This window comes from Gallinula chloropus, assembly GCF_964237585.1.
Source record: "Gallinula chloropus genome assembly, chromosome: 12".
Taxonomy (NCBI): Eukaryota; Metazoa; Chordata; class Aves; order Gruiformes; family Rallidae; genus Gallinula; species Gallinula chloropus.
In genome coordinates, this window is record NC_140097.1 from 14,489,090 (window position 1) to 14,509,402 (window position 20,313).

Genomic DNA, 20,313 nt, shown 5'->3' on the forward strand with positions numbered 1-20,313 from the left:
GTCATCACACACAGAACTGACGGGCACGTTCACACTGATGGGAAGAAATGATGGAACAAACCTAGGAACCCATTGAAAAAAGAAAACCCAAACCAAAAATGCCCCAACACAAACAGACTGCGTGTGCAAGCATGAACTGAACCAGTTGCAGATCACTTCATGGTATGTTTAACCCCTACACAGCTACACCACTGTGCCTTTCTCCATCAGGACCAGCACTTTAGAAGAGGTTACCACGTCTTATTGCACAACCGTGTTCCAGCACTCGCCTCTCCTCTCAGCTAAATAAATCCTTTGGGCTTCAGCAACAGCCAGGAACAAACTAACAACTCACAGCAATTCTCCTGCTTCTCCTCTGTCCTTCTCTGTCTGCCCACAGACAGTGGCTCACTTCGCCTCTCCTGGTGCTTGCTGCAGCTCCAGGAAGAGCAGACAGGACAGGATGTGTCCACGGCCAGAGCTGGCAACTGAGGCAGGAGCTCGTGCTCACTGCTGGCTGGACCAAGCTCCCAGCACTCACTCTCCAGCTCCCTGAGCGAGAGCAGCTATCCTCCAGCAGTGCCATGAGGTTTAGCTATCAGGAACCTGTGAGAGCCAGCCAGGAGGAGATGCAAATTTGGACTGCAGTATCCTTTTGTCCATGGCAATGTGCCTCTCTCCGGTTACATCTCCAAATTAGACTGCTCCTCCTGCCCAGCTGGGATTTGGTGTAACAGTCGCAGGTCAAACAGCTACCCTTCTCTCCCCAAAATACAAAACTTTTGTCGATGTGCTGCCGTTAAGTGCACCAGGTTGGGAACGACAGCAGGCAGGAGGGGTGGGCTTGCTGCTGGGGACCTGGGCAGTGCCATGGCATGCCAGCCAGCCACTAGATGTCCGTCTTGTCCCATCCATGCCAGCCTGAGAGAGCCCTAAAGGAAAACCTGGGCATTCAAGTAAATTACAGATCAAACTGGAACTGTAGTCTTAAAAGTTTCAGCAATGTAGCCAAAAAACCCACTGCAGTGGTTGAGCTTTTGAGGGCAGCTGTAGCACTGAGCCCAGCATGGGGATTTATCTCCTGACCAACGCACTGGCCCAACTCCCACCTCCGAACAACATAACTGCTCTGCAGGAACCATGAAAGTCCCTCAGCAAGGAAAAATATAGAAACAATTGAAGGAAAGGTCACATTCAGCCAGATGTTTTTCTTCAAGGTGGGAAAAGTAACTTGAAGCACAGTCCTCTCATCCATCCACCTCTAGGCATCCATGAAGACAAGCAGACAGAAGCTGAGAGCCAGTGACAGAGAAAACTGTTTCTAGCTAATGACCCTTGTGCCTCTCCATCATCACTGACAGTCTTTAATTCACCTCAAACATAAACCAATCCAGGAGCTGCGTGCTCCATGTCCCTCCTTGCTCACAGGACTCATGCAAGAGCAGAATCAAGAAATAGGTAAGTCATAAGGTGTCAAAAGGGCTGCAGACACATTCCAGCAAGTGCTGAAGAAGTGGCTGCATGCAGATGGTAGAGATTTACCTGGCATATCATTAGGGCCACCACCCATTCTCCCCCCTGCCAGCATGTGTTGGTGCTGAGCACTCCTGAACAAAACCTTCCTGCAGCTACCCCTATCTACTTGAGTAGGTGGCACTAGAAGAGGCTGGTCAGGCATATTAAAATGCCAGCAACAACCCAAAATTGCTCTTGGAGAACGTTGAACAGAATTAAACAGTATATTCAGGCCTACTCCTCTCCCCAAAAATAAAAACAAGTCCCATGGCCCAGGCTAAAGCCACCCACAGGTGCTGCAGGAGGGGAACCAGAAACTACCATAGGAGTGAGACACCGCTCAGCACCAGCACAACAGCCTGAGCTGCCTCTGAAGGCATCTACAAGGAGAAAAATGTTTAAGGTCAAGATAAAACCCAGGTCATCTAAATCTGGAGCCTTTTCTGTTTAGACAGCCCGTCACCTGCTATGACAGACATGTGACAGATCCTAAAGGACACCCTGCCTTCCCCATCATCAGCGAGCAGCCTGAGCCACACCACAGACTTTCATTCATGCCTCCTTGAGAGCAGCCAGTGCATGCCCCTTATTGACACCAGGATCTTGTCCTCCCCCCACCAGCACTGCTGAAACACGTCCTGTGCTGCAGCAAAAGCCAGGCACAGCTTTGGGTTTAGAAACCTGTCCTTCAGAAACCTGTCCTGCCCTTCAGAGCCTGGCTAAGGGTGCCCATGGCACAGGGAAGGGCAGTGACAGCACAAAAGGGACAATTGAGGGTAACACTAGGACCACTCCTCTTCCCTTGACAAGATCGAGCTGGTCCCTTCTGTTACTCCCAGGAGGAAAATATTCACCACCTCAAGAGAAAAATATGCACCCTTCCTGCAGGTAGCTTTCATCCCAGTACTCCTCACCCTCACCACAGGGAGCCAAGGTTACCCAGAGAAATCCCTGTGCCACTCCATCCCCAGGCAGCTCCTCTGCTCAGGCGCTGCTATTTGTTACTCTGCTACAACGAACATGCCGAAGAGCTCCACTGTTCTCCTCAAAAGGCTTTTCATTCCCTACTGCCTGCCAGATCCTGATCAAAATTCAATAGTACCGCAGCACTTGCCTGCACTACGTGTCTCCGTGGAGCAGTGATGTGTATCCAAGTTCGAAGGAGGAACAGCAAAGGGAACTGAGAGCAATGAAGGTACGAGACCGTCTTCTGACACCTGACAGCGTTTGGGCTTTCTGTCCTTAACCTCTCTCATGCTGGGCTGCAGGTACAATGCAGAACTGCTATGCAGAAAGCCCTCAGACACTCTATGGCTATCATTTTCTAGGAGAGAAGACTGAATCCTACAGTGGCAGGCAGTCATAGAAAATCCCCAAAGAAAAGAACTACTAATGACTAAATCCCATCCCTCTTCCGGACTCAGGAGACACTGACACTTTGCTTTCCATACCCAAGGGAAGCAATGGAAACATGCAGCAGTGTGTGTGTTGTGAGAGCTCGAGGAACCCGATGCAGAAAGAGGCACTGAGCTGTTTTACAGTCCAGCTAAGAGGAGCATGGCCTTGAAACGGAAAGAACCAAAAGGCCAGATCTGCAGTCAAACATCCCCCAGGTTGCTTTACACCTATTTGTTCAGGGGGTTTTATTGCTGCTGCTCTGCCTGTCATGCAGCACAGGGTAAAGCAACCCTGTGAGAAGCATGAGTCAGGGCTGCTGAAATGATCTATTTACAAGTCACAGCTACCATATAGGCAGATTAATTAAGATACAGTGTATGACTCAGTTCCACCTTATATTTGCAGCAACATCCTGATCCTTTAAAGCCCACGCCTGCACATACATTCAGACCCAGGCACACACAGAGTCAACCTCCCTGGCTGCTGAAGGTAAATCTGCACCTGCATTTACGCAGTACAAACGTCTGCTGTTTGCGGCACGGCAGCTCTGCACTGAGACCCCTCCACATGCAGCAGCCTAAAGCAGTCAGCAAGGACGGATCAGAAGACTCCTGAATCCCTGTGGTTTCGGTGGGACATGCCACTGTTGTGGCTGTAAGATGTAGTTGAGACCTGGACAGGAGTCTGTGGTGGTTCTGTGGGCATGCTGGTCACAACATACGTCTGGGAAATCACAGACAGAAAGCAAGAGGGGCAGATAACAGCTTTCCTGGCTGCTGCAATCAACTGACATACTGGATCTGACCCTCACAGAAGTGCCCTGCTTCAAGCATCTCTCACTGCCCTGAGAGCACAGTCCCAACCACCCCACGTCCTGCATGTGGGGCTGCACAGCCAGACCAGCAGACCCGTCCCTGCTTCACATCACTTGGTACCTTTCCTTTTCAGTGGATTAAAACACCTCATGACAGCAGAGGAAACTTCATCAGTGTAAAGCCTCTTCCCCCAAACCTCACCTTTCTGCTAGCCCTCGTTTAGTCAAGCCTGAAATGACGATAGGATCGAAAGGTTCCTCTGTCCCAGAGATGGTTATGCCCAAGGGGCCGCCGTATCGCTTCAGCTCCACTGTGTAGATAATAGCACCGGTTGTCTCCTGTTCATCTGAAAGGGAAAAGAGGAATGCTGAATCTTTTAATTAGCCATATGAAAGAGGTCATGGGGACTTGCAGCATACAGAAGCAAAAGCCTGAGGTCTTCAGCCATGCTCATACCAAATAGGATTTTAACCTTCCAGACTCCATTTAAGGGCAGAATAACAAAAATAGACTATAATCAATTGGGAAGTGGTGACTGGGCAGGCAGCAGCCCTTATCTTTGTTAGTTTGTGCTACCTATTGGGAAATGTCATTACAGTGGACAGGCACCAGTTTGCATCAGGATTTCTGTACCAGAGTTATCTTCATCCTTCCTAATCTTCAATTTGACCAGGTCTTCACACTGCCTTAAAATCTGCACAGCATCCTCCATTGAGCAATTGTCGAGTCGGATGTTATCGATGGCTAACAGCTTGTCTCCCGGCTCCAAGGTGCCAGTTCTACGTAGAAAGGGAAAGAAAACTAAAAGTACATTTGTATTTTCCTTTCAGATCCCACATTCAGTCCTGCAGTGGCACTGACAATATTAACTTCTTGCTGTCCTTGATCCTTCCTGGGAAACAGCCATTAACAGAGACTGGGACAATCGTTACTTAACAAGAGAGGAAGTGTGTGTAGAGCGTGTACTGACACAGAACACGGTGGGAAGATTAGATATACAGCCTGGGTAACCTACAACATGAAAAATGCCTGATGTTTAACTGACAGATATTCTACCTTTTATGGAAACTCTTGTATGAGTACTCAGAGAAACGAGCCCTCCGGCAGCACTAAATTCCTCTGAAAACCTGGCTATGAGGTGTTGGGATCAGAGGTGAAGTCAATAAATGCTGAGTTATTTGCACGGTTCTCTACCAGTGCCCACAATTCACATACTCTGTTCACCTGAGCAGGAGCTGAGACATGGCAAACTACCCGATGAGCCATAGCACCTTACAGGATGTACAGAACCCTTTACCACATGCTCTTAAATGCTAAACATCCATCTCCTATACAGTCACAGTAGACCTCTGTAGCAGTGCCACCCTCCCCACTAGCTCAACTCTACTTGCTTCAATACAGACAGCTTTTATTGGAAAACCCACTAGAAACAAACCTGTTTAAAGACAAACCTGTCTAAAGGCAAACTTCTATGGTTGAGATCTCCTTGGAGGCTGGCAGATTTCCAGACCCAAGTGCTGCTACTTGGGCTTCATTCTACCTCTCATTATTGGGCCAGACATTGTGCCATGGGTTTGACAGATGAGAAATTCTGCACTCACCTATGTGCTACGCTCCCCTTCTTGATGTCAGAGATGATCAAAGGCTCCCCAGGCTTTCTGCTTGCAGCTGCAAAAGAGACATGTGGGTACAACTTTGGTATTGAGTCTGCTGTCTAGGTTGGGGATGGTTAACAGGAAGAAGGAATTGTATGGAAAGGGAATTTATATTTGACAAAATCATGTTTCCCACTCAAACTCTGGAAGCCACACCAGGAAAAAAAGAAGAAATCAAACCCTGCAAACATTTGTTGGTTACTCTTTCTCCAAGTTAGCTAGCTGCTACCTTTGGTCTCCTCCTGAAGAAGGGGAGAACAGGCGGTGTCCAGCAGCAAGAGGTGGGGTTGCCTGATCCCAGCACCATTAAACACTCACATCTCTGACATCAGACAGCGAATCAACAACAATGGCAGTAGTCAGGCATCAGCACTGCTGCCTAGGCAGTACCTAGCTCGGTGTTGTGGTTAATATAAGCATTTCTGTTTTCTTGAAGTAAAGTGAGCTGGGATATTTTCCATGTGGAAAACAGCCCAGGAAGAATTAGATAAAATACAGGTTTCTAGCTGGTTCAGCTCCCCAGGCCACTTTATCATACAACAGATAAACCAGGGCTGGTCTCAGTGCTGGAGCTAGAAGGGGTGATTTCCAACTCTTCTCTCTTCCTCGACCCGGGTAACTTCTCAGCCCATGAGAGATGCAAGTACGTATCTCTGGAAGCATTTACATTTTCAAATTTGCCTTCAAGACCTGCTGCTCTCTTGAGAAACCCAAGTGAGATTTATGACTCAAACCCCTCCTGACCTCTCTGCCTTCCACACACTGAACATACACCAAGAGCATCCTTTTCACCCCGCGTCACTCCCGCCTTGCTTTGGGAATTGCATCGTCTCATTTAAAGCTGACAGAGCTTCTCAGCAAAAACTGCGTGGGAAGGAAGGAACTTACAGCTTCTGAACATATCAGGTGCAGGTCAGAGATTAAAATATCTGAGGCACGTGGCATCAACCACACAGAGATCCACCTGCCTGAACAGCAATTACAGAGCACCACAGAAAAGTCAGACATCAAGGAGTAGCTACTTCCTCTTACCAACCTCTCTGCTGTAGATTTTTCTGTTGTTTACATTCATTTATTAGATTTAAAAACATGAGTGCTAACCCATCACCTTTAAGGATACCCTCTCTCCCAGGTGTAACTAAACCTTCTGTACTGAGCAGAGCACAAAAGATACTCAGTCGCAGTCACAGCGGAGCTGAGGATAAAAGTTAGGTCAGATAGCAAAGAGCAGACTGTGACTGATTTTGTAAGCCACAGCAATGCGGCTGCTGAACGATACAAAGCCTGGAAGAACTATTTTCCCCATGGAGTGTGGTGCCAGGAAATTTTGGTCTAGAGACTCACATTCAGCTTGCAGTCATGGAGTGAAGAGTGTGTTGGGTTGTGGAGATTCACCAAGGGCTTGTGAAGCTGTTCACCAGATGGTCCAGCCAGCAGATAGACTGATATGTACCGGGCAGAACTGAGTAGTGGGAGGGAAGGATGGGGCGCAGCAGCTGAAGTAACACAGAAATCTCCCCTCTGATTGAGATGGCCACACACCACGGACTAGCAGCACAGGGGTGAGAGATGTATCACCCTGTTACTACTATTGCTGTTCTCTTTTTCAGTACAGGAGATGTATCTGCTGCTGAGGTGTACAATGTAGTGGTCTGAGCGATGGTGATGGGAGACCCGGTTAGCACCCCCTGAGCCCTGGGTCAGGCCGGCATCGCTGCATGTTTAATTGCTCCCTAGCCTGGTTCTGTCAAAACGATCCAGGTTAGCAAAAATACCTTTCACTGCAAGGTTTGTTTACCAGCTTCAAAGCAGAGGCAGCATGACAGAAAGGGGTTAGGGAGGGTCTCTACAGTCCTGGCGCTGGGCTGGGGATGCCCATCACTAAACCTGATCCAGCCACAGCTGGAACAATGTGTCCAGAGTCTGTGAACATTCAAAAGAGCAAAGGAAAAAAAACCCCAAACCAAACAAGGATAGACAACAACATGCCTCGAGCTCCTCAGAAGTGGTGTTTACCTTAGCATCTGCCTTACAAGCCCTGCAACATGTAGGGGGGGACCCTGCCCACAGTCAGCCTGAGCAGAGAGCAAGATTTCATCCTTCTGCAGCTCTGCACTTGGTGCCAGCACTGAACGTAGCACAAGCTTTCCGTGTGACAAACCAAGTGCTCTGCCCATTACAAAACAAAGCAAGTTTTAAGCAAAATTCAAACCACATCCAATTGCAGGTACCATCAGAGTCCCCAAACTTCAATAAACAGCACCCCTCTTTTAAGTAATTGCTTAGCATCACACAGAAAGGCTTTAGAAAACCACCATTATTAGCCAGCACCTACAAATCTGAAGGGTAAGTTAGAGACACTTCATGAATAATTATCCTCAAGAGACATCTGATACACAGTCAAGGGAATGAAATCTCAAAGCAGAGAACAGTCACTTGCTGTTCAATTTAAGAACCAGTGGTTACTAACACCATTAATTCACCTTTGGCATCTCAAAGCCCTTGCCAGCAGAGCACCCAGCCAGGCTTTCTGCCCATCAGCTGGGACCAGCACATCCCCAGGTGCCCCAGGCACCCACGTTTTTAGCAGTGCTGGGCTAAAAACGTGGGGGGCACAACGTGCCTCTGCCTAACAGCTGCCCTGTCTACAGGCAGGAGAGCTGCAATGCTGCTAAAGTGGTGGCTCAGTCAAGGTTAGAGGCATCAGATACATAGATCACAGGTGAGATTCTGGATAAATTATTCCCAGTTTGCCAGCAAGAAAAAGAAAACCAAGCTGCATTATTATTTTATTAGGGTTGTGGGTTTTGTGTGGCCTTTGGAGTTAGGACACTTGAAGAGATGAATAAAACCTTTTCATCCATTCATTTCTGCTGTCAGTGTGTTATTTACTTTCAAAGGACAATGTCTGGGTAATTCTGCATGCTGCAGGAAGACACCATTTGGGTGCCCAGCCTTGCCTCTCTATAAAACCCGCCTTGCTCTCCCGTCTGTAAAACTGAGCTGTCCTCCCTTCCAACAAAGGGAGTCAAGGGAAAGGGTGGATGGAGAGGCAGAAGCAGAAGCTGTCGTGTAGACACCCATGCTCTCTCTTGACAGGTACTCTGGTTGTCACCTCCATCTACCAGGGCAAATCACTTCAGGTGGAAGTAGGCTCTTTTTCAGATACATTTGTAATTTTTGGCGGGTTTACCAGTACAAAAGGCAGTTTAAATCTGCTCCAGTGGTCCAGAGAAAGCTCCATAAATCAACAGCTGGTGAAAGCAGAAGTGCAGGGTGGGGGAGAAACCCAAAACGAAAACACTGCTTGGTGGTGGTGACAGGGCAGTGATAAAAAGGTGAAATGATCAATACTGTTATTTACTTTTTATAAATTGCTTTCAGTCTCTTGCCACGTCTGCTGGGATTCTGGCTCGCTTGGCGTTTACTCTGTGATGGATGATGAGGCCACAAACACATGTCCGGTTTGTGTTTTTAATAGAATGCATAATGACTCCTATTGGTAAATTATTCCCCTCCAAGGAGCACGAGCACATCTCTCACACGCATCAACACTTCAGCCCGTTATAAATGCCCTTCATTATTGACCAAGACAAAGCAGCACCCTGCCAGTGTGTAATTAAAGAAACTGTAATAATGCCATCAGAATACATGGCATTTAAGAAAGCAAACACTTAGAAAGGGGGGGAAACCAAACAAAATTAGAAACCAAATAATCTTGGCATAGCTAAGGATCAAGAAGAGGAATAAAGGCAGATCAGAATCGATTACAAAAAGCAGCAGTGAAAAATCAAATCCCCAGTACCCAACTTCTTCCTCTATCATTCATTAGTTTTAGCAGCAGGTGCATAAGTTATCAGTGCTTCCAGCAGGACATTTACCCCACCGCAGATCTATTACCTTCCATAAGCAGGACAGAATATCTCACTTCAGTAAAAGCACCAGAGCGAATCAGCTGCAAATCTGTTGAAGCTGCAGTGTTAGCAAGGGGTAGGACTGGAGACAGCCGGGCACGTTGCTGAAGGCAGACACACTCTGCCGGGCTGGCGGCAGGTCCTGGGTTAATCCAGCACCAGCAAAGCTAGATTTGCTGGGCTCAGAGATCCATCTTCTCGCTAGGACAGCGATTACACTGCTTAAGCGACTTAATCGAAGTTATCTATCTACCCAAATTCCAGTTTTATCGCCTGCAAGCAGATATACTACCTACTCCTTATCTGCAGCACTTCACACCAAGGGCACAGGAATTGATTTGTTAAGATATATAAAGGTAATTTGATAAACATGCTATATAGAGCATTAATGCATAGCTAAAATGAACAGTAATTTCAGTATCTGTTTAAACAGCAACAACACACGTGTACCCTGCAGCGAATTTCCCAACTAGCTCTTGGAAAGTGTATTTGAGAGAGACACGAAAAAAATTCACAAAAAGCAATCTTCTGTGTAATCAAATATAATTTTCCAGAGGCTAATAACAAATCCATATCTTATTTTAGGAGGTCATGTATTGAACATACAAGAATACACTACTATTAGCTTCTCACTGTTGGAGATTTTAATTTGTAAGAGATTTACAGGAAACCTACAAAGGCATAACTGTATCATTAGAACTGAAAGCAGCCAGCAAGACCAGAGCACTTAGGGCATGTGTTCTGCTAATGGAGATGAGTAGTTCAGGCCAACAAGAGCCAAATATTCACATCCCTGTGTCAAAACCCCTTCACTTTGCACATCTTTGTATTCCCACCATTTGTGGCGCCTCAGAGGTCTCTGCAAAGAGTGGAGCCTCAGAGCCCACACAGCACCCTGAACCCCACGGAGCAGGAAGGAGAGGACACTTGGCTCTTCAAGCAGAGTGGCTGTTTCACAGACAAACACAGTCATCTCCCTAAGACAGGAACCAAGGCACTGGGGTACAGAGAAAAGGAGAGCAGTTTTGCTGGCTTCTTGTCCCTTCACCCCCAGACAGAGCGAGGATGCAGCGCACATGAGGCAGTGCCACTGTTTTGCTTTGCTAATTTTCATTTAGCGAATGCAGGAGACTGAAATGAGGCCTGAGGGCACCGAGGTGCCACAGAAATATGAAGTAGAGCCAGTGAAAGGCTCACCCCTTGGATTTCTATTCATCCTTTAGGCAACTGAATGGGAAATCGTGCTATATGCAAAGATTTGCATCACATGTCTTAATTCACTGCATCCTTTTAGCACGCTGTGTTTGTGCAGGGGAAGAAACCCATCTGCCTACATGCAGCCATGCACACAGACCGCAGCCGGGGCTCACCCAGGCCAAGTCTCCTCTTTCTAACAAACCCAGAGACCTCAAAGATGATGAGTGCCTTCAGCAAACATCTCCCCCTCAGCAAGAGCAAGCACAGACTCTCTCTGTGTGCTCATCCCAGAACTAGCAGCGCCTGCCCTCCTCACATAAAAACCTTCTGGGGTTTTCCACCTTTTTATGAGCTTTCCAACAGATTTATCGTTCCTCCTGCAGCCAGCTCCATTACATGGCTTCTTCCAACGCATCCATCAAGAATCCTGCTCTCCCCCCTTTACTTAGCCCATCTCCGGATTAGCTCTGAGAGCCACAGCACAGCAAGAACTTGATCGCTTTTATTTCTATAGTGCTCGTCTGATGAGGTCGTTAACACTTTCTGCCCGTGTAAGAAGGCAGTGGCAAACCTTCCTAGACAGAGGAATTAACTACAGATGAACCTGCCAAGAGGTAAAACTCTACAGAAGCAAATCATCTTTCAACTACAGTGTAGCTGGACCACAAAGTTTATGAACAAACCCAATTCTGTGGCCACAGCAGTGCAGGGGGTCTTCTACTGACCCCTCCAACCCATCATCTATTTAACCTACCCCAGTTTTACACAGTAGGGAACAGGAATCCAATATGGGAGGCCAGTAAACCAAGTCCCTGACTTTAAAACAGGAATTACATGCTTTTCCTTGTCAGAGGAAAAGCTACAAAAGCTGTTTCTGGATCTATACAAGCATTCAAATCAGAACTGGGAGGAACTGAGCAAAACAGAGTTATTTTTATCACTTTTCTCTTGCTGCTTGCATCACACACTCCTGCATACGCATTATACGTCTCTGCAGGAGGTACTTAACACAAGGCTGCTTGCTTCGGTTTTAATGTTGGAAACTGGGATGTTTATCTGCCCGGCCAGAGGCAGAGTGACAAAATGATGATCTAATTTTCTAAGGGTCATGTGTACATAGGCTTATAGGGACTAATATGTGAAAACATAATTAGGACTCAACTAGCATCTCATCCTTGCCACCACATTTTTGAGAGGCTGTCCCTTGCTCCGTTTGTAAATGTAATTTTGGACTTGACTCAATGAAGGACTGGAATGTGTCTTAAGTTTATGTGTGTGCATTACCTTAAAAACGTCACACAAACATGTCCAACAACCAAGATGGAATCTATTTACTGTTAAAAACTGCTTGGCAGTTGGATAATGAGTATCTAACTGCTTAAAACCCAGTGGTCAGTTTCTTCTCTAGGGATTTCAAAAAAGTGCATGAAATCCATTTTAAAAATAAATTTTAAATGAAAACAATTTCAACATAAAAATACGTTTGAAGTGTAAATTCACATCTGACACAGATCCCACTGAAGTGAGACACCACAAATAAAAACTGATATTCTTGTCAGCAGCTCCCAGGTTTGTTTTGCTCTCCAGCCCCAGATATAGACAAAGCTTTAAAGTTTAAATGTGGTGAAACCTTGGCTGTGGTCAAGCCAGCAGTTTTTTGTTACTGAATCCATCATCCTAGGTTGATCCCTGAGATTGCAATGCCAACACATGGGCAGGGCAGCAGGCAGGGAACCCAGTGCTCCCTGGCTGCCTCACTGCACCCCACTTCCCCATCAGTGAAAGGTTGTTAAGGGGAGCCTTCTGCTTTGAGAAGGCACTTTGATGTCTTCAGACAGTAATCACTACCAAGCCAAATGTGAAATACTGTGCTGTTCTTTCTCAGGATTATCCTTATGGCACACACAGAGAAAGCTGGGAAGAGGGAGATGAAATAACAGAGGATGCAAAGTCATCACCCTGTCCACGTTCAAGTCACTCCTGAGAATCACCTCACTTAGTACACCTCCAACCAGCCTACTGACCAATGCTGTGAAAGCCAAGAGTTAATTGCAAAATGGCTTATGAAACCTAGTTTTAAAGTGTCCCTAGTGACTCCATTCCCCAGACACAGCTGGGACCCCACTCCTGAGGGCTCAGGCACAAGATCCCATTACTACAGTCTCACAAGTTTCTTTGCTTCAGCTGAGAGGTGGTGGCAGCCTCTGGGCATGGCATATCTTAAATGATTCAACTCAGTTTACCCAGCAGTGGAAGAGGGATGATTGATGTGAGACCTGCTCACGTTTGCCATAAAGGAAAAGTTCACTGACGCAAGGCATAACAAGACCCCTAGTTGGCCAGGAATTTGAGATGGGTCTGCCTATATCAGCCCTGTACAGTACTTCCTCCAAAGAGGCCAAAAGGCATTTAAATAAAAAACATACTGCAGAAGAGAAAGAGAAGTAATTAACCAAGAGTAAGCAGGAAGAAAAGAAAGAAAAGTTTGTTTCGTTCTCTCAGAGCCACCAAGTCTGGGCACACTGATCTCCTCCATGTTTGGGGTTAGTCAATGCAAGGACTCCAGGGAAACCTTGTCCAGTACCCTCCTGTGTTCCTGGAGTGCCTTCCCCGCACCTCTAAGGCATGCCACCATCTTCATCCTCATCATCCTCTTGGCAGTTTCCCCTATTGACCCTTCAACCTGCACAAACACCTCATGCTTGCTCTCCTCCCTCCACGTCTCCCTGTGAGGGTCCCACCAGACCCAGGCAATTCTTTTTTTTTTAAAGGAACCATAATACAACTGTGGGTAAGGAAGTAAAAATAACATTACTTATAACACAATGCAACATTAGTCTGTGGCAGAGACCAACTGAGCAGTTGAGACTCATCCTTTGTCCCAACCCTTCATGCAGGTGCTTTTCCTTGTGGCAGTCAGCTTGTGGAGGCAGGAACCACACATCTAATGCAGTCTGGGGTGAAATCACAAGCACTGTGAGCACCACCAGGAAACCCCACATAATCTTATCTCTTTCCACTGGGCCCCTCTGACATGCCAGGGTAGAAAGCAACAGCTTTTGCAACTGCTAGCACAAATCTGAGCAATACTTACAGCTGATTGTAATTCCAAGTTCTACACCCCTTTTCTTGGGCAATTTAACGTGGAAAGTACCGCTGCTGGGTATGACAGACTCTGTAAAACCAAAACCAGACAAAACAGAAAACAGGAGAAAAAAAGAGAGTTTTCAGTTGCATAGATGGTTTCTTTGGAACCAAGAAAAAACAGCCCATAAACCTCAGCTTTATCGGTTCAAACAAGGTTGTTATTTGAGGCCCTGAAGATTTCAGGTTAAAATTTGGATTGTCATTAAAAATACATGCTCTGAACATCAAGTGAAGTGTTCATATCGCGCTGTATTTCATGATTGAGGCAGCTCTGTCAGTGTAAAAGGAATAGAATTTTCTTTTTTTCATATATATATATATATATGCTGCCTTTTAACTCCTCCTTTCTTCAAGGCCACAATTAATAAATATTATTCATATTCATGAGCAAACATTTAAAGTACAGATGGCCTCTTCTTCTACTCCTTAGGCTTATATCAGCCAAGTGGCAAGAATAAGGTGTTTATGAAGGGCTCAGAAGGACCCTCCATCTTGGTGCAGGTTAGAGAGCAAGAAGCAACAGAAAAGGTCCTCACAGGGTCTCTTTCTCCTCCCTTTAAGCTCTATCAAGAGACTGACATATATTTGTGTGACTGGACTCCCTCCTATTGGTTAGCAAAGGCCCTGGCATTGTCCAGCTGGTAGTGGAGAGCAGCAAATCCTTTGGCAACATACCTGCAACATCGAATTCAATCTCAAGCACCACTTTGTTCGTGAGCGCAGCATCACGCAAAAGCTGATTCGCTTCCTCCATCGTCCCATCCTCAGTCGCGATGCCATTGATAGAAAGGACTCTGTCTCCTACTTGTAGCAGCCCACACCTGCAGTCCATATTGGGAAAAGAGGGAAAGGGAGCAAGAAGGCAGGGAAAAGGGAAAGGAGAAAAGAAACAAACAACCCCACAACCAGCCATGAGTTACTTGTGCTAGGCAAATCTGTTACAAGACACACAGAGTAGTGATTAAATCTGCAGAAGTGGCCCCAAAGAGGACTTTCTGCAGTGCCCATCCCAGTGCCAAGAGCCCCTGGAAGGTCACAGGGCAGCAAACTGTTGTGGTTTGCTTAAGTTCAGACTTCCTTTGCTCCTAAATAATCATTTTTGGTTGTATTTCCTGCAACTTCCAGGGGGAAAAAAAAAAGTAACCCTCACCTTTCTAAAAGTCAATATCATGGCCAATGGACAAGAGTGATAAATTCAAGGGCATGTGCCCTCCTACCCTATCTGCCAGCATATGGCTCTTTCCATGTGCCCATGATCTCTGAATCCCAGATGCATGGCACTGAAGATTGTACGGATTCCTCTGCTTAATACATGGCTAATACTGAAGCTACTATCGAATGAACTCACTGAAATGTCTCAGCAAATTGGATAATCATTTATCCCTTGTAATTGCATTTCTGGAAGCCAAATGTATTAACTGCCTCGAAAGACCAATATTATTCTGATGCAGTAGCCCACCAATAGAACCACAAGTGGCACTTGGGGGTTTTTGGTTTAGACTTGCTTTCTCCAAGAGCACACACAGATCAGCAAGTTTTTATCATTCGGAATTAAAAATAATGATGGCAAGGCTATGTTAGAAATACACTGCTACAACACAGTTAGTCTCTTAAGACCCCTCTCTAATATAACTGAGGGGTTTTTTCAACATGAACCACTACATTCTTACATAAACTATGCACCCTGCCCCTCTCTTTTTTTTAAATACACTATAACAGCAGAAAGACAATCTTCCAAATTACTGAGCTGGCCCACGGCTCTACAGAGCGAAGCATGCAGTGTTCCTTGTGACTGCCATAGACCCTTCACAGTTGTTTGCTGTAACCACATCTTATCATGTTTTTCACCCATCACCTGTCCATAAGGCTGTCCACTTGAGCAGAGCTTGAGAAACCATTCCTCCTCCATCATTAATATAAACTACAGAGTAGTCTCCAAAATAACTTGGGAACAAGGCTGAGGTTCACCTGTACATTTGGAGTTATCACAAAGATTTACTGGAAGGCATCAGCTACCCTGTTTTAAGCCTCCTCCAGAGAATCTTTATTCCCTGCTCATTAACTATCACACGCATCCCTTGCTGTCTCCTTTCTAGATGTCATCTTCCACTGATATTCCAGAGGAGACAGCTTAGTTTTACTAATCCTTCCAGCCACTCTTCATCACTCACACCTAATTCAATTGAAAGAAAAGAAGATACTGCAGCTTCCGGGCACACAAAGATAAAGGCAACTGACACTGGCTGTATTATTCACCTCTGAACAACAGGACATATATGAAAGGCCAGGTTATCAAGGAAGATGCACAAGAACAACAGTTTTTGCCAGTGGCTCATCAAAAGCTGAAGTATGAGCAAGTTTGGAGAGAGCCTAGGGAGGTTATTTTACTAGTAGGAAGATAATAAACTTGCAGTTTGTTTACACTGCTGCCAGAGATCATGCCATCCGTGGAAAAACACTGGTTATTTTATGAGATGTAAATTCAGAAGTGTTTGTTCAAGGAGACTTGGATTAGGACATACAACTCTATAGTATATAAATTAATCTGCCCTTGTGAAGAAATTACATTAAGTTTAATTACAGAGCTTTACTGGACTTGTGGATATGTGGCCACATAGATGTACTTGGAAATAACAGCTTATAAATACGAAGATGTCAAGGAGTACAACAGAGATGTCTTCTCCAGCACCAAGAGCTCTCTTGGCTATAGCCAAAAAGCACCTTTTGGAAGGAAGGGATCAACACTGGCATCACACAGACATCACTTCATCTTGTTAAAGTCACGCAAGGACACATCCCATTTCTGACACAGCTGTTTCAGCTGCAAGGGCTGGGAGATCACAAATACATTTACACTGGAGAGGTCTGCCTTGGCTTCTAGAGCCCCTGCTCCCAACACAAGGGCACATGGTGGTTGGAAACTTGTTTCTCTGGAATTATTCTGAAGGCTTAACAAGGCACATCAGGTCTCCTTGCACTCATGGAGGGAGCCAGAAGGTTGTGGCTTCACTCCATAAACTTTTATAAACCTGCAAGACCAGGGTTTAAACAACCATGATTGACTGTGGCTAACAGTAAAAGAAATAAAATACTTCTGACCTAACAGAGCTATTGGCTGTAAAACACTCAGGGAAATCTGCCTTGAGTGGAGAAACACAAGAAATGGTTGTTTTGTGAGAAGGCAGCTTTGGTGGGAAAGGTGATGAATGTTTGCTTTGATGCTGTGTAAGAGAACAAGAGTCCAGGCATCTTCTGGAGTAAAAGCCAGCTCTGTGAATGTGCTGGTGTCAATGGGATCCTAGGGTGCATCCGGAGAAGTGTGGCCAGCAGGTCGAAGGAGGTGATCCTCCCCCTCTACTCTGCCCTGGTCAGGCCCCACCTGGAGTACTCTGTCCAGTTCTGGGCTCCTTGGTATACAAAAGACAGGGATCTCCTGGAGAAGGGCTACAAAGATGATTAAGGGCCTGAAGCATCTTCCCTATGAGCAAAGGCTGAGTGAGCTGTGACTGTTCAGCCTGGAGAAAAGACGACTAAGGGGGAACCTTATTAATGTTTATAAATATCTTAAGCAGGGGATGCAGGGGGAAATGGCCAGCCCCTTTTCAGTGGTCTGTGGGGACAGGACAAGGGGCAATGGCTGCAAGTTGGAGCACAGGAAGTTCCGCACCAACATGCGGAAGAACTTTTACACAGTGAGGGTGACAGACCCTGGGACAGGCTGCCCAGGGGGGTGGTGGAGTCTCCATCTTTGGAGATATTCCAGCCCCCTCTGGACACAAATCTGTGCAATATGAGCTGGGGAGCTGCTTTGGCAGGGGGGTTGGACCCAATGATCTCTCGAGGTCCCTTCCAACACCTATGATTCTGTGATTCTATGGGAATGTCTCCCTGAGGTTGCAGAGATTTGCATTTTGTCATGACTCATTCCTCGGGCTCAAAGACCGCAACAGAGCAGCAGAGGTGTCTTGCTAGACACAGAGCAGTGGATATTCAAGCCTTGGGCAGGATACACACTGAACATCTCAGCATCATCAGCATCTGTGTGGTCACTCCAGCTGAGGGGTGGCACCAGCTGCAATCACATCCACACTGCTGGCTGCAGAAACTGATCCGTGGTGCCCTTACACACCCCCGAGTCAGCCTGCACAGGTCAGACTTGGACATCTGTGTATGTCTGTACATCTGTGTCTGCACACTGGTGGGCAGGTCCCAGCCCCCTGAAGATCAAAGCTTTGCTGACAGCTTCACCCAGCTGCTAAACTTCCCTCTTACAAAGTATTCATACTCAAAAGCCAGAAACACAATGATCAAACAACTGTGTCTGAGCAGAGCTAGAAAACATGTAACTCAGCAGGAAGCATTGATTTTGGATAGCGGGATGGAGAAGCCAGATACTCTCCCACTGCTGTCAATGACATCTGGGGGAGGAAGGACACAAAAGCTGTGTGTTTCAAGGCAGCCAAGAGGGGCCATCAGGCATATTCCTGTTCCACCCTCCCTGCTGATAACAGGGGCTGAATCACTGTCTCATTTGGAGCCCAAAGGCTTCATCTTGCACCCAGGAAACAAAACAACAGGTGGGGAGGGAGGTGTATAAGAGGCTATTGGCTGTAAAACAAATCACAAGTCAGGGAGGTGAGAGCTTTGCTTCAAACCACCTGCCAAAAGCTAGCATGAACCAGATAATAGATGTGAGGCAGCCCAACCTCTCTGCAAAGAGGGCAATTTACCCTTTTACCACTCAAATTTGCCAGACACCCAAGTGGCAGCTCCTCCACGGCAAGCCAGGTGGACAAAGTGTCTGTGGATCAGGCCCTTGTGTCATACCACGCTCAGATTCGCAGGTCTTGCACAGGAGTGTGTGGACATGCAGGACAGACCCAGGCTGCTGAGCCTGGTCCCTGTATCCCCACTGCTCAGGCTCTTTGGCAAAGGTCAGCACAAAGGGCACAGCCCAGCCTCAGCTGAGAGCCCGGCTTGGTAAGGGGAACAATGGCTCCAGTGGCTTGGGCTGCGGTTACAGCACAACCTCTGAAGGGCAGGGAATAAGGTATCTGGGAAGGATGGAGCAGTCACGCACTGTGAGACAGCAAGAAACAAAAAGTTAAATGAAAACCTAAAATCGCCTTCTTCACCTTGCTGCAAACCCAGGGCACTTTTCATCTGAAGATGGAGTGGAAAGACAATGTTTTCCTGACAGCTGGGAAGAGCAGCATGGACTAGGAAAGGAAGAAATACTCAGCAGAAATTTAATCCCCAAATCAAATCCAGGCTGCAGGAGAGGATTGCTCCCTGTCGCCAGAAAGCGGCAGCCAGGAGAGCGCAAATGCTGCTGGGTGGGCAGCCGAGAGGGAGAGCAGCATGTGTGACACATCAGAGCCAAGCAAGACAGCATCTCGAGTCTTTGCTTTCACTCCAGACTTGGCAAGAGGATAAAACAAAGCCAGGCGAACTTCAGCACATCTCTCTCCTCCCTTGGGACAGCCAGCTCTGATGCTGCCTGGATTTATAAAGGGTGCTTTGCAGTGTGAGCCAAATTCACCCTGGTAATGGAGGATGAAAACCAACACACCATCATTTTCCTTGTTAAGCCCTGTTTGGAAACAAACAAGCAAACAAAAGGCATAAAATGCCTCTGAAACCTCTCTTAGCCTGTATCACTGAGGACAACTCTTCTTCCTGTGCCAGTCCCTCGTCCCTGTCCTCCCACAGACACACGTGCCAGGCACTGCTGCTCCTCCCTGCCTCTGCATCACCGCCTGAAGAAGCTACCACACAGGGACTGCTCTGCACAGCAAGGACTCGTGTTTCCTTTTCAGGTGCTTTTCCTGACATACAACACCCCTGTGTGCTGTTTTCCCGGGCTGTCCTGGGACACCAAACCATCAGCACATGCCAATGGGGCCTTTGGAGACGGCATCTCTGAAAGAATGGTCTGCAGCAGGCACTTAGCAGTGACACATCGTTGCACCTCAGACTCCCCTAGACTGAACAGACCACCAATAGAAGTTGCAGATGGGAAGAGAAACCGGCATGGGGGCATAAGTGCCAGCTCACTCACCCCTCACAATTTCACCTGCTTAACAAAACCAGCTCTCCTTTTCACTCCACAAGAGCTTAGGCCATGCTGGGACCTGGTCTGTTTAGTAAGAAAAGATTTGTGAGAGGGCAGCTACATCATCGTGCACAGACACTCAAGCAGCCTTTAAATCCAGCCAGAAAGCGCTCTAGCCAGAGTAGCCAGAGCTCCTGAGGCTGGGCTTGTCTGTCAGAGGAGTCATTGCTCCCAGTACCCCAGAAGTGACACGCAGCAGTTAACACCCCTCCATTGTGCCCTTTTCCCACAATCATGGAGTCAAAAGCAATAGTACTTCAATGCAGCACCTATCTGCTCCTCAACCAGAACCTTCCTCTGCCATGCTTTAAGGCTCATCTGTACAGCTGGGCTCTGCTACAATGGAAGCCAGCAGAAAACACTTTGCTGGGCCTGATTGCTTAGGTCTCTCCCCTTTTTGTACCCAAACAAAAGTTTTATCTTTCAAAGAGAAAGGAAAAGGAAAAAGAAAGGAATGGAGTGGCTCTCACACAGACACATGCTCCCTTCCTCCTCTGGGAGGACTCAGAACAGCCGCAGGCTGGTGCCAAGACGTTCACCTGGGATGCGAGGGAGGTCACGGCCAGCCGACGAGTGCA

At 46.9% G+C, this 20,313-nt stretch overlaps 1 protein-coding gene across 1 annotated transcript in view; it reads right to left on the minus strand.

Moving 5' to 3' along the window:
- The window catches only part of GRIP2 (glutamate receptor interacting protein 2), a gene marked incomplete at its 5' end in the record, with an annotated part of 282,134 nt that overhangs the window by 18,255 nt on the left and 243,566 nt on the right, over window positions 1–20,313 (minus strand). Inside the window, 5 exons of the mRNA XM_084269642.1 lie at window positions 3,909–4,053; window positions 4,341–4,486; window positions 5,309–5,375; window positions 13,568–13,648; window positions 14,296–14,441. Of these exons, the coding sequence (XP_084125768.1) occupies window positions 3,909–4,053; window positions 4,341–4,486; window positions 5,309–5,375; window positions 13,568–13,648; window positions 14,296–14,441 (585 nt within the window). The remainder of the gene's footprint in view (window positions 1–3,908; window positions 4,054–4,340; window positions 4,487–5,308; window positions 5,376–13,567; window positions 13,649–14,295; window positions 14,442–20,313) is intronic.